At 58.4% G+C, this 14597-nt stretch overlaps 1 protein-coding gene across 3 annotated transcripts in view; it reads left to right on the forward strand.

The window, feature by feature from the left end:
• The window catches only part of LOC119527817 (RAP1 GTPase activating protein), a 49049-nt gene that overhangs the window by 15005 nt on the left and 19447 nt on the right, over positions 1–14597 (forward strand). For all 3 annotated transcript variants that reach the window (XM_037828254.1, XM_037828252.1, XM_037828253.1), the window contains exons 3-5: positions 6372–6465; positions 12755–12790; positions 13675–13722. In XM_037828254.1, the coding sequence (XP_037684182.1) occupies positions 6372–6465; positions 12755–12790; positions 13675–13722 (178 nt within the window). The remainder of the gene's footprint in view (positions 1–6371; positions 6466–12754; positions 12791–13674; positions 13723–14597) is intronic.

The following is a 14597-nucleotide window of genomic DNA, read 5'->3' on the forward strand; positions in this document are numbered from 1 at the left end:
CCAAAGGGTGGGGCAGCTGTGCCTGGCCCGTCAGTGCAGGAAGCGTGTCCTGCACCCCTGGGAGCAAGGAGGGGAGCAGCTGGGTTTGTGCCTCGAGGGTGGAACCATGGGGAAGTCACACCTCTGTCTCCCTGTAAAATGGAGATAGGTGACCTGCCTTACCTTCCTTGAGAAGTGGCTGACAGGTCCATGGTGAAGGCGGTTTGTGGAATGAAGTGCCCGGCTGGGGAAGCAGGAAGAGGCCCTGGCTAGGTCATCTCAGTGTCATCCCCCCGCCCCGCCTCCAGGCAGAGTAGGAGTCGGGGTTGACGCCCACAGGGAGCCGGGGAGGACTGGGGTGAGGCCACAGCAGGGTGAGGGCCACTTGGGCCCGAGAGGCGCTGGGCAGGCAGCAGGGAGACGGGAGACCAGTCCCCAGGTGCTGCACCCTGGGTGGGGGCTGGACCTGTGACCTCCTCTCGGTGCTGCCAATTTGTTGTTTGCTCTGGAGGCCGCTGCCTGTCCCAGCTCCGGGATCCGGGTGTCTTGGTGCCCAGCCAGCACGGGGCGAGGGCGGGCACCCCATGTGCCACCTTCCTGCTCAGCCCAGCCTGGGGCCTGAGCCTCCCACCCCTGGGGACCCTGCCAGTTTGACCACTTGCTAGCTGTGAGACCATGACCCATCTTGAAACCTCTCTCAGCTTCTGCTTCCTTATTTCTGAAATGGGGTGATAACAGCCTCTCTCTCTGGGATGGGTTGTTGTCATAAGGATTACATGACATTACAGTGCTTGGCATGACAAACAGTCACTCCCCCACCCCCTGCTCTCCCTCTCAAGTCCTGGCAGAGGTCAAATGTACCTGGGGAAAGGAGAATCAGGTGCGGGGCGGGGGGGGTGGATACCTGTGTCCAGTCTGCCTGGGCCTCCAGCAGGCCTGGGGAGGGGGCCAGTCCTGGGACCCAGCTTCGGAAACCTGCTCACCCACCTCCACTGGCCACGTTCCCCAGCACCGTGGCAGGGGCAGGGGCAAGCAAGGAGGGAGGACAGTGCCCAGTGGTTGGGCTCTGGAGACAATGGGCCTCTGTGGCCCCCAAGAGAGGGGGCAGTTCCGGGGTGGCTGCTGGGCTCTGGTTTCAGGGAATTAGAGTCCCTGATCCCTATATCTAGGAGACCCAGGCTCTGGTGGCCTCCCCCACCACCCTCTCGGGCTGGAGGTCCCCAGAAATAGCCTTCTGCACCTGCTCACTTTGAGGCCTGAGCCCCCTCCCCCCAACCCCACATGAATCAGCAGGTGGGTAGAAAATCAGTTGACCTCATGGAGACCTAGGAGAGGGAACCCGGACCTGCCTTCCCCTCTGACCTCTGGTGACCAGCAGGGGCTGGCCTGAACCCCTCAGGCCCCTTGTCCTGGGCTAGTCCTCCACGGATCCTGGATCCTTCTCGGCTCTTCTTTCCTTGGCTCCCTGAGCCCCTCCTCTGCCCTCCCGACCAACTTGTGTGGGGATGGGTGGGAGCTCAGGGTGGGCTCTTCCTCCTGCTCCAGCTGGTGCTCCGGGGTCCGTCACCTGCCCAGCTCACCTGCTTCCTCCCGGTCACAGTCTTCCTGCCCCTGTGGTCATATGCCCCCTGCTCTGGCCCCCAGAGTTTCACCTGTTTAAGCAGAATTTTAAAGCAGGAGTAGGTCGTCAGGCAGAAAGGGAGGAAGCAGGAACCCCGGCAGAGGGGACAGCTGGGCAAAGGCTCAGCGCCGGGAAGCAGTGTGGCTTCTTTAGGGAACTGCCTGCAGCCCGGCCGGGCTAGGACATGGTGCTGGGGCAGGACAGAATGGCGGGGAGGTGTGGAGATGAGGCTGGGGGTGTCAGCAGGGGCCGGACCCACATGGCACTGCCGTCCAGGGCAGCTGTCTCTGGAGGTGACAGTCCTACCCACGGGGCCACCCGAGGCAGGTTCTCCAGGAGAGTGGCTAATAATGACCACAAACACTTGTGACACACCTACTCTGCACCTCGCAGCAACCCTGCAGAGGGGTACAGTGAGAGAAAGACAGGGCCTACCACCCACCCTCCAGCTGGTGAACAGGTGGGAGCAACCCAGGCAGGCACCTAGCCGGCTGTCCTTGGTCTCCTGTCTCCTACCGTCCCTGGGTCTGACCCTGCTGCTCTGCAGAGCATGGAGCCCCCCGAGACACTCCCAACTCGTGTGTGGCATGTGGAACCCTGGACGGCTGGAGGCCTGAGTTTTAGTCCCTGATCTACTCTCGTCTTGCTGGGTGACCTGGAGGTGGTGGTTTAACCTCTCTGAGCCTCAGTTCACCCTTCTGGGAAGTGGGGATCCTAGCCACTGCCTTATCTCTGCTCCAGTTCCGGTGAGAATCCCAGGAGAGAACAGATGAAGAGGGCTTTTGAAAAGTACAAAGAGCTGCACTCACGACGGGTGAGATTATTATTGTTACCTGGATAAGGGAGGAGGAGGAGGTGCAGTGACAGTTGCCAAGGAACCCAGGAGCTGTCAGCGGCAGCTTCCGGCCTGGCCCATCCCACGCAGTCCCGGGGATCTGGGCCCATCCCCCATGGCCCTGCCTCATCCTTTCCCTGGGAGAGATGGGTGCTCCCGGGGGTGGGAGCTGGGGCCAGCTGGCTGGTGGCCACACACCCCCAGGGGGTGAAAGTGACCCCGGAATGTGCCTGGCCCAGACTCCAGGTTGGCTCCTGCTCCCCGTATGACCTTGGGAAAGTCCCCTCCTCTCTGGCTGCCACCGCTTTATGTCAAAGGAGGCAGCAGGCAGGTGGCCAGGCCAGACAGGGCAGGATTGGAGCTGGACCTGAGAAGAGCCTTGGGGTGGCTGCAGGAGCTAGGGGCTGTGATGGGGAGGCCGCTGGGGGCAAGAAGCCAGACTGCGGGACGAGTGCCTGTGTTGTGGGCAGCTGTGGCACATGTGGTGGAGAGAAGCTTGGGCTGGAGTTCAAATCTCAGCGCTGCCCTTTCCTGGAGTGTGCCCTTGGGCTTGTCACTTAAACTCTCTGAACCTTGGCTTTCTGATATTAAAAAAAAAGGTTAGTAATAGTCCAACTTCACAAAGCTCGCTAAGGTGATAGAATGAGACGGTGCCTGTGTAAACTGTAAAGTGCTGTTCAGCTAATGATTACAGTCCTGGCAGGCAGGAGGGAAAAGGGGAGAGTTCCCTGCGTCCTGGCATGCTCCAGAACACCTTCCACCTGCTGCGTGTGGAGTCAAATGCAAAGCATTTTAAGCAGAGCCAGGTGGTGGCCTCAGGGAGAGACTTGGGAGGCCCCCAGGGATGGAATGGTGGAGACCAGGATGGGATAGGAGAAAGAGGAGAGGGACAGAGGTTCAGGTGCATGAAGGAGGAAAATAACCAAGTTAGGGGAGGTCTGAAGAGGCAAAGGGGTGGGGATGGGGTGGGCTAGAAAAACAGGGAAGAGATGGGTGAGAGGTGGGGAAGAATGAGATCCTGGGAGGAGACAGAGGTGGGGTCAGAGGGAGATTCAGGTGGGGAGGAGAGTGAGAGGCTGAGCACCTTCATTTCTTCAAAAGCAATAGCATTAAGGGCACAGCATCTAAACCCAGATGGTTGAGGTTTCAAATCCTCAGTCTTTCATTTACTGTCTATGTGACCTTGGACAAAGTTGCTTAACTTCTCTGTGTCTTAATTCCCTCATCTGAAAAATGAGGACTAAATGAGTCAGTACAAGAAAAGCAGTTAGAGCAGAGCCTGCACATAGTGAACCTGTGTCAGCATTGGCCAAGGTGGCTGTTCTCCTCTTAGCTGCCCCCTCTGCCCCGTGCTGGCCTCTGGGCTCTCTGGGGCTGAGTCTATTCTGTGGGCCACCCTTGTTAGGAAGTTCAGATCTTGGGCTCTGGAGTCTACAGACCTGGGTTCAAAAACTGCTCTGCCTCACTACCTATGTGTGACCTCTGGCAAGTTAACACATCTTTCTGAGCCTCAGTTTCCTCATCTGTAAAATGGGCCATTTACCTCAATGTGAGGATTCACATACCTCAATGTGAGGATTAAATCAGCTGGATCAAGGCACAGGGTAGGCCGCAGCTTTTGTTACCTGGGGGTGGACGGAGCAGGCCCAGCCTGGAGCCTCCAAGTTCCTCCTCTGTCCCCATCCTGGAACCCCTCCCTTCCCCTGCCCTCTAGGGGCTCAGCAATGACTTCTCTTAGACAGAGTTGCCTGGGGGGAGGAGGCTGGGCATTGACTGTGAGAGGCAAGACCCTGGTCAAGCAGGGTCCCAGATGGAAGCCAGGGTCCACCTACCCCCAGCTTGGTGGGGGCTTTTGCCTGGAGGGACCTCTCTAATCCTGTGTCACCATGAGCAGCCCTGAGTGAGATGGGCACCTAGACACAGGGAAACTGAGGCTGAGAGAGTTCTGGCAGGGGAACGTGTTAGGGAGCTGCTGCCCGGCTGTTCTGCAGTGGCCACTGTCCCAGCCTGGGGCCGTGGGAGGGGACAGACTGGAGGGCACCACCCAGATGGCTCAGTCATGTCCAACCGCCTCCACTTGGCAGCCAAGGCCACACCAAAAGGGCAGTCCTAGTGTCACCTGGGCTTCAACTCAGGACTTCCCAGCCCCTGGGCAGCCCTTACTTTCCATCTCACTGGCACTGTCCCTGCTTGGTCAAGGGCATGCACTTTCCACTCCGGCTCTGTTGCCCACTGGCTGGGGAAGTGGCTTCACCTCTCTGAACCTCAGTTTCTCCATCTGTAAAAATGGAGATAAATGATACCACCTCCCAGTACTATAGTGAGGGTGCATGGACTCGGCTTGACACAGTTACAGGCACATAGTAGGTCTCAACATAGAGTCCCCATGGGCGCCTCAGCGGAATTTGCCTGGACCATTTCTGCGGGCTTCTCTCTAGTCCCCCATCTCCCATGTCTCTCCCCATGGCAGCGCCTCTTGCAATCTGCAGGAACCTGGGTTAGGCAATTCCCTTGCTCACAAACCTTCAATGACTCTCTACTGCCAACCTTCATTCATTCATTCATGCAACAAATATTTAATGAAACTCTACTTGGGGAGTCAGAGTTTAGTGGATGTCTACTAGCTGTCCAGGCTCTGTGGTGGGAGTTTTTGGAAACCAAAGCAGAGAGGGGCTATGTCACTGACCCAAGGCCACCCAGCTGGTAATCACCTGGGAATTTCTTCCCCACACTGATGCCACAGGCTTGAAATGCCACTGCCACTGTATCTATCCTTTGAATCGAGCTCTCACCAGTGCAAACCCCTCTTATAAGATGCCATTGCTGCTGGGCAGTGGGGAGGCACCTGGGTTCTACGGCAGGGCTGTGGATTGGTTCCTCTGGGCCATTTCTCCTACTGGAATAGCTGGACCAAGGGGAGTCAGGAGAGGGTTCAGCACTTCCTCAGGGTCTCCCCCCCTCCCTGGGGTGTGGCACGACAGCTCCTCCTGACTCAAGCCCACTGTGGACCTCTGAGAATCATCTCACAGCCTGGAGTGACTCAGCCTCGCAGGACCAGCCGCGTTCACTGGGACCTGGCAAGGGTGCAGCCACGTCAGGCTGGCCCCAGGCGGAAGTGGGGCCTGCTCACCCGGCCCCGGGCTTCCTGGGTCCCAGGAACCACTGGGCACTTCCCCTCCCTGACCCAGAGGTGGCCTCCTCAGCAGGCTTTCTAGGGCGGTGGGCGCTGACTTCACCCTCGCCAGACCTGCTTCCTGTCCTTGGGGAAGGGCGTGGGTGTGGGCCTGGTCCGGGCTCGGAGTCAGCCGGTCCTCGCTCAGATCTGGCTCTGCCACTGGCCAGCCGTGTGACCCCCGCGTGCATCTGGGTCCTCCTCCGTAGAGTGGGTGTACCAGTGTGATGAGAGCCTGTGCCCTCAGGCCTGGAAGGATGGGCTTGGCATAGGCCTTGGCACACAGTAGGTGCCCAATGAGTGTCATTATTGTTACTGTTAATAATAGCGGCTGCCTGGGTGGCCTCTCAGCCCCAAGGCGGCTGTCTCCCTGCAGGCTCAGGGAGGGGGGCCGTGGAGGCCAGGCATCCAGCTCAGGCCAGAGGACAGGGCTCAGCCCTCTGCAGCAACCTCACTGCTCCCTGCCTCGGTCTACCCCTCTTCAGAATGGGCTGTGGACAGCCACTTGGCTCAAGTATGCAGTAGGGAGCCCCACTGGAGAGCTTGGAGAGAGACCCCATCTGATTCCTTGGGGAGGGAGGACTTGCTTGGCAGCCCTGCATGGAAAGACCCTCCTTTCCTTCATTCTGGGGAACCCAGGACCTCTCCTCCATGAACTATGTCCCCCCTCCCTTCCCCCAGCTCTGAGAGTGACTCTTTTCCCTAAAAATCCCCAAATCTCCCAGCTTGGGAGATCCTGACTGCACAATCCTTTTCTCTTCCAGGAGGAGTAATGGGCAGAACCAGAGCTTCCCACAAGCTCTAGACTTGCCACGAGCGGACTTGGCTCCTTCCCACACTGCTTCACCCAACCCCAAGGTAAGGGGCCCCTCCCTTCTGCCCCTAATCCAGGGATCCCTCCCCTCCTCCACCACCCCGGGCTGGGAGATGCCTCCAAGTGAGCACTGGGAAGTGGTAGAACGTTCTAGAAGGTTCAGGTAGAGGCTCCCCCAGGGGTTACTGTCCTGACCCTGGTGGGCCTGGCACAGTCTCCGAGGTGGGACCAGGGCCTGTGGAACTACTTGGGCCGGGGAGGGGGAGGCCAAGGTCTAATCTAAACACAACAGCTCTTTGAATAAACCAGCCAGCCAGCTTTTCTTCATGATTTTCATTATCAACATCACCATCAATTTCCTCCCCCTGAAAATTGGGTTTATATAATGATAGTAGCCACTTCACAGAGCTCTTGTGAAGATTAAATGAAAAAGTGCTCCTGGCATGGGGTCAGAGCCCTATAAATGAAACTATTGTGGTTATCATCAAAATCAAACATTCGCCCAATACCTGCTTTGTGCCAAATTTTGTGCTGGGCACTGAGGAGCCAGAAATCAATCTGACATTTACTCCCTGGCCTCAGGAAGCTACAGTCCAGTTAAGAGCTAAATAGAAGTTTCTGCAGAGGGTCTAACAGCAGGAATAACTATTAACATTTATGGAGCATTTCCAACGTGCCAGATGGGTACTTAATGCTTTACATGCATCATTTCATTTCATCCTCAAACTCTAAGTACTATGCAGTAGTTACTATTATTAGCCCCATTTTGCAGATGAGAAAATTGAGGTCAGAGAGGTTAAGTTACATGTCCAAAGCCATGCAGGTGGGATGTGGTGGGGCCAGGACTGGGTGCCTGGTCTCGCCGCCTCTCTAATAGGGCGGGTAGTAAGCCCTCATTTTCGAAGTATGCTTTATAGTTTCTAAAGCACATCCACAGACATTATCTCTGTTGGTCCTTTCTTCAAACTCTACAGTGTTTGAGTGGTAGGCACTCTACAGTGAAGATCCAGATGCTCAGAGAGGTGATGTGGTTTACCTAAGGTCACACAGCCAGGAAATAGCAGAGGCAGGATCTTCTGGGCTCCTTCCCTGGTGCTCTGGCCTGGAGCAGAGGCCAGGCATCTCTCCTTGGCCTGGAGGGCAGAGGGCCAAGGAAACCATTGTGGTAGCAGGGGACCCCCACCTCCAAGAGGGTCCCAAATGGGGGTCTCTCTTCTGCTCTCTTGCAATAGCCTAAGACCAGCCCATGTGGATCCTTGGGACTTGGCAGGAAGGGAGAGAATCAATGGCAGTCTGTTGCTTGGCCAGCTGGGTTCACGAGCAAGGAGTCCAGGCCCTCTTCCCCAGAGCATCCCGTAGGAGGCCTGGATTTTCGCCAAGGGCCATGTGCCCTTAGACCATGGCTTCCCATCCCTGAGCCTCAGTCTTCCCATCAGGAAAATGAGGGTTGGAGCAGCCCCTCTCCCTGGGTCCCGCCTTCTTAGACAGCCTGGGGCTGGTCTCAGAGCAGCGCTGAGCCATCTCCCCTCAGGCTCAGTCTGGCTAGAAGCCTCCTTTGTGCCAGCACAGCCCAGACGGCGGGCGCCAAACCACCCCATCCCAACAGCCCCCCACCCCAGGATCAAAACAGTCTGTGGGTAATATTCCTTTCACTGAGGAGGAAACTGGGGCCCGGAGAGATTGAATGACTTGTCTGGGATCCTTCAGCAAGGCAGCGGTGGGGCTGGGGCATGTGACCCGTCTCCACCTCCCTTCCCTACCCCCCCAACTCTGTGCACACTTACAATGTAGAAGGAACCAGGCTGAGGGGCAAGTGACCCAGCTACCAACTCCCTGTGCCAGTGGGCAAATCCCTGCCCTTTTGTGGGTCTGTTTCCTCATTTGTAAAATAGGGGTGATCCTTCTCTATTCACCTTGCCAGCTTGCACTTGGATGATGACTGTGAAAGTACTTTGGAAAGTAGAATTTAGGAAGCAGAACTGTTATTAGCATCATTAAGTTCCCAGGGCTGGACAGCACCCAGAAGGGACATTCCCTGCTCCCTGGGAAGCCTGGAATAGCCACTGTGAGCTATCCAGGACCCTCCTCTCCTCTCCCCTTCTGCCCCTTAGGAGTTTCTCTATTTAAGGAGTCACAAATCTGCACCCATGTATGTATACACCCAGCGACCTTCGCCTGTGCACATGGACACTGTCATAGACACAAGACACACAGACCTTCACACATCTATTCAGAGAGCTGCACATGTATGCAAATGTGTATATACAGACACGCACGTACAAACACACATATAGCCACACCCAGGCTTTCCCGTACAGACAGGGGCATGAGATGGCCAGGCACACACAGCTACATCCACAGTCTCAGAGTCACATACACAGAGACATACACTGTGTGCACACGTGGGCACCCCCCTCCACTCCTCCTGGCACAGAGACATCTCCAGGAAAGCAGGCAGGTCTCACCTGCACCAGGGGCAGTGTGGAAATGGATGTTTCTCTGCCTGCATTTCGACGGGTGCTCTGAAGCGCTCAGGCCTGGAAGTGGCTGCGTAAATCAATATTTGCTGCTGTTAATTATTAAAACCAAAGCTACGCTGTGTCTAGAACACACATCTCCGGAGTTCCTGCCGGCTCCCTGGACCCAAACCTGACCCAGGGCTACGTCGGGGGAGCTGGGGGGGAGATGCAGTGCCTTCTTTCCAGTAAGCCCTTGGCCCTGTGGATGGAGGGTGGTGGGCAGCTGCTGGCAGCTCCTTCGGGAAGTTGGTGCGAGGTTTGGCACTGACCTGGTGGGTGGCCCTGCCCCTGCAGGTTTCAAAGCATATGGTGTTGACTTGGTCACAGCTCAGGAAGTGCTAGCTGCTTTCCCAGCAGCTTTCTGGAGGAGGGGATGGCAAGGCCCTGTCCCCCTGCACAGTGGCTATTCCAGGCCAGAGATGCACTGCAGGGTCAGACAGAAGGGCCTACAAAGGCCTTACATTTTACAAATGGGGACACTGAGGCCCAGAGAGGGGGCACAGGCTCACTCAAGGTCACTCATCAAGTTGTAACAAGGCCAGCCCTAGAACCCACGTCCTGACATCAGCTTTGAACCCTTTCCTCCATAACTTGGGTCCTTGGCAGCCCCTCCCCAGGCCATTTCCTCCAGGGCTGGGGGCACCTGCCTCCTCCCGGTGGACATGGGGCGGACAGGGAGGAACCCGGCAGCTGCTGTCCGGCATTAGGGACGTGCTGGAGACGAGGAGGCCGGAGGGGGAAGACTCCAAAGAGCAGCTCCAGGCCTTTTCTTGAATTCCTGGTTCTGCTTTTTCCTAGCTGTGTGTTTGGGCAAGATAGTATGACTCTTAGAATCAGTTTCCTCATCTGTAAAATGGGGGTGATCCTCGTACCTCACGGGTTCTGGGGAGAGGGTTACATCAAACAGACATGCAAGGGGCCCTGCATTAAGTAGGTGCGCTGGAAAAGCTTCACAGCCCGTCCCAAGGACCCCGCCCGTGAGGCCCTTAAGGGGAGGGGGTACCCAGAATCTGGGAGGATAGAGAATACGAGTTGGGGGAGCGCTGGAAGCCGGAGGGTCATAGAGAGCCGCACGCACCCGAACCTTGCAGCGCCCGGGCAAAAGCGCGCAGGCGCAGTGCCCGGGGGCCGCGGGCTGGGGGCGGGTGCGTCGGGGGCGGGGCTCTTGTGTCCCCGCCCCCACCGCCGCAGCCCCGCCCCGCCTATACCTGTCGCCCCGCCCCCTCCCGGCCCGGCCGCGGGGCGAGCCCAGCGCAGGCAGTGCCGTCGCCGGGAGCCGGAGGTCGGAGCTCGGCGCTGCGGGGCCCGGGCCCGGGGCCGAAGCCGGCCGGGCCAGGTGAAGCGCCGCCGGGGGGCGGACCGGGCCGGGCTCGGGATGGCGCAGCCGCGGCCCCCCGCGGCCCCCGGCCGTCCGCGGAGGGGCTCGCTGCCCGCTGGGGCCAGCTGGCAGGTGAGGGCCGGGACGGGGGTGGCCTGGCCGAGAGGGTCTCGGGGGGCCGTGTCTGCACGACTTACTCCCAGCCCCGCAGGCTCTGTGAGCCAGGGCGGGTGTGCGGGGCTGGCTCCATTACAGTGGGTGTGTGAGCTTCTGGGCTGACACCAGGTCACAGGGCGCACCCCTCCCTTGGGGTCCGGCGCCTTAGGGCTCTCTCTATAACTGCCCACGGAACAGATGCGCGTGGTGACACCCTGCCTCTGGGCTGCAATGATACACTGTGTGTGTGTGTATGTGTGTGTGTGTGTGCATTGCCCCACCGACCACCATCACATTACCCCTTTGCCCTTTAGGAGGGGGTCTGAGAGCTTCGGTGTAACTTTGATGGCGCTTGGCAGGGTGGAGGTGTCCCCATCCAGGCCACATCACTCACAGCCTTTGCCATGTGTCAGGACGTCTGCTGTGCCCGGTTAGGCTGTAACTGTGGGTGTTACTTGTTGCTGTGTGTACACTCTGGGTGGCAGGACCATGTGTCACTGTTTACGTGACTGTGACTCCCGGTGCTTAAGGCATGTTTCGTTGCTCCTGGCTGTGTTCCATCAGCCTGAGTGGGATGCCTTGGGGGACATTAACGTGCCGCGCCCCCCATCACTGTCTGGCTGGGACTGTGTGGGGCTGACTTTGAGGATGTGTGGCAGATACAGCCGTAGATGCCTGTGTTGGCGTTGCAGTGTATTGGGTTTACAAGCGTTTGCCCACCTGGATCTCAGATGTGTGCCTCCGGTTTCTCCTGTAACTGCCTGTGGAATTGGTCTCTTCCTGTAAGGTGTGGGGTGTGGCCACAGGTGATCAGGGGTCAGCATCACCTGTGGACCTTGTGGGTTTTATAGGTGTGTTTCTTCTCTGTGGACAGACTGGAGCGTAACCTTTAACAGGGCTCTGAGTGTGTGTGTGCTTGTGTGTCTGATGGGTGATGTGTGCCCCTGTGTGTGTGAGGGGTATGTGAGCGTGGACCTGGGTCTGTTGGGTCAGGTCTGTTTCACGGGGTGTGCGACTGATGGTGATGGGGGAGCTTGGGAATGTGAGTGGGGATCTGTGTCTAAATTTCCACACATGTCCCTGCCTGTATCTGTGAGTCCATGTAACTGTGTCTCTCAGTTTGCAGAGTGAGTGGTTTGGTGGTGGTAGCATAGTTTCAGGTGTTCTTATTGGTGTGCAGACTTGCAGAGGTGTGTTTGCATTTGTGTGTGTGACTTTCATAATACATGGGCCTGTGTATGTGTGCTGTTGTGTATCTTATGATACATGTGTACTCATGTGTTGACGTAACTCTGACTCCAAGAATTGGTGTGCATGGACCCCATGGATTTGTGTGTGTGTTGCTTTCTTGGTACCCAAAATGTATGCATGTGGCAGAGACTTGGTGTTTAAATATTGGTGTGCAGGCCTCTGTATGTGAGAGAGCAAGAGAGAGAATGAGTGTGAGCTGGGGATGTTTCCTCATGCACAACCCCATAGCACATGTGTGTGAGCTCTGCCACTGTCCCCACTGGGCAATAGGAGCTGCCCAGCCCGGGCCTTGGCAGGGCTGGGGGAGGGACGGCACTCTGGAGACTCTGGGGGCTTCCCAGGCCCAGCCCCCAGCCCCACCAGCCGGCAGGATGCCGCCTTCCAGGAAAGCTTGGAGGGAGTTGGCGCTGGAGACGTTGATGCTGCCAAGCACAGCTGGCAGGCACCAGATTAACCCTATGTATGCCTAGCCTGCCTCTGGAGAGGCTGCCTGATGCGGGAGAGGGTGCGTTTGAGCTCAGCACAGGTGTTTGGGCCAGTGGGATATCTCGGCATCCTCTTCCCAAATGAACCCCAGCCCACACTGCTTGGCAGAGAGGGTAGGGATTGGGGGAGTGGGCATTGTCTGAAGATGGGCTATGGTTTGTATTCACTGAGACCTCTGCCCCTTTCCTGGGACCAAGGGAATCCTGCAGAAAGGCAGGTGGAACCCCAGGTTGCCTCTGGGGCTGGAACCTGGGGCTGGGTTCCAGACTCTCCTGAGGAGTCCACATACCCATCCTGCCGCTGCCAACCTCGCGATGGCGTGAGGGAGATTTGTCTCTCCTCAAGGATCTTGTTCCCTCTCTGTCTGAGGCCGCTGCCTCCTGCCTCGGGGAAAGAGATGGTGCACGGTGGACTGCTTGGGGAGGGTCCTGGGCTCTGGGCCAACTTCCCTTGGTCACACTGTGGGTCAGCTGCACAGCCACAGTGGTGGGTCAGTGGCTGGAGGCGGGGAGAAGAGGGCTGCAGTGGGTAGAGATTCCTAGGGGGCTGAGCAGGGTCAGTGGGGCCGCCCTGGGACTGACTCTCTCCCTGTCTCTGTTGCAGAACACAGATCTGTTTGAGATGATTGAAAAGATGCAGGTGAGGCTGGCTCTGTAGCCTGTTCAGGGGGGCCACAGAGGCGAGCTGGCTGGGAGAGGGGGGCCTTGTGGCATCTCCAGCCCTGCCTCTCTCTGAGAGCTGGCTGGGAGCCCTCGACAGACCGTGCTGGGAGGGGACAGTGTTCAGAGTCCTCTGTCTGGGGACGGGGTGGAGGATGGCTGCCGAGCTCCCGTCCCTGTGTGTGTCCCCAGTGGGGGTGGGTCAGGCCCCCCACACACACACATACCACGGCCAAGGAAGGTTGAGAGTGTCAACTCTTAAACTTGTTCACCTGCCCTCCACAAGAGGCCCCACTTGCAGGCCCCCATGTAGAATGGGAGTGCAGCTCCTGCCCCCTCTGCCTGACCCCCACCCACCCTCCACTCCCCTGTCGTGGGCGTGTGTGTGTCAGGAGGTGGACGGCATACTCAGGGTTTGGCAGAGGGCAGGAGCTGGGGGTGACTTGAACAAACCTCAGGAGCCCACCCTGATGTCAGCTCCCCCTCCCAACGCCCCGCTCCTCTCCTGCGCTTCCTGTTTCTTTGCCTCTCCCTGTCATCCCATCTCCTCCTGTTTCTGCCTCTCTCCCTCCGGTATCTGTGGAGATGCAGCTCCTCCTGGCTCACACACAGCCGTGCCCCTGCCCCCACTCCCAGCGGCACGCGCCTTCCCCGCACAGAGCCCCCAGCTCCCTCCCTGCTGCCGCCACTGCCAGGACAGGGAGGCCGGGGTAACCCAGCGGGCCAGCGTCCGGCCCTGCCCTGGGGAGGACCCCCACATGGAGAGGCCTTTCCCCTTGCACACAGGAAGGGGCCCACACCCTCCAGTGGGGGGCAGTGCCAGCAGCAGGAGGGGTGTGATGGGGCGTTGCCTTTTCTCTGCAGGGAAGCCGGATGGATGAACAGCGATGCTCCTTCCCACCGCCCCTCAAAGTAGGTCTGGGCCACGGCCCACCCTGCCATCCACAGGCCAGGCACTGTGCCAGCTGCTCCCTGCATAGGGCCTTCCACATGGCCTGGAGACCTGGGGGGGTGGTATAAGGAGTGGATGCAGACTCCCTCCCTTGGAGGGGGGGCTGTCACTGCTGGGTGCCAGTGCTGGGGCTCATTGGTGAGCAGGGTGTCCCCAGCCCCTGGCCTCTGGAGGATCTGAGCCACACAGAGCCCTTCCCTTGCCATAGGGCTGGGCTTTTCATTCCACCTCCCCCCACCCATCATCACTGTAAACTCACCTGCCTCCCCAGGCCTCCCGTCCCAAAGTGGACACCCCCTCCCCTAAAGGCAGCCTGCCACCAAACGTCTTCCCTCTGACCAGCTGTGATCTGCAGTTGCAGAAGGACTCACACCCAGGACCCAGGAGGCCTTTGAGCTCCTGCTCCATGTAGCTCCAGCTGGGGTGGGGGGCAAGGGGCTGGCTGTCTCCTGGCCCCCTTTGAGGAAACTGGGAACTGAGGAGATGAGGGGAGTCTCTTGTTTTTGACTCAGTATTTTCTTGAGGGGAAGCTGCAGCAGCCCCTCCAGATAGAAATATGGTTCCTGGTGGTCCGGGACCTCTATAACCCTGGAAGGCCAGTGGCTGGACCTGGGAAATGGACCTGGGGCTGCAGGGGTCAGGGTTAAAGGAGGGTTCGTGGGCATAAGCAAAGTGGGGTCCCCACTCCAGCAGCAGCAGCATCGCCTGGGAGCTTGTTGGAAATGCAGATTCTCGGGCCCCACCTCCAGAAGGCAGTAAGCCTCCTTTTCCCTAGGCAGAAAGAGACCCAGAAGATGCCAGGACTCAGTGCCCTAAGCCTGCCTCAGCCCTGCCT

This window comes from Choloepus didactylus, chromosome 2 (genome assembly GCF_015220235.1).
Source record: "Choloepus didactylus isolate mChoDid1 chromosome 2, mChoDid1.pri, whole genome shotgun sequence".
Lineage (NCBI taxonomy): Eukaryota > Metazoa > Chordata > Mammalia > Pilosa > Megalonychidae > Choloepus > Choloepus didactylus.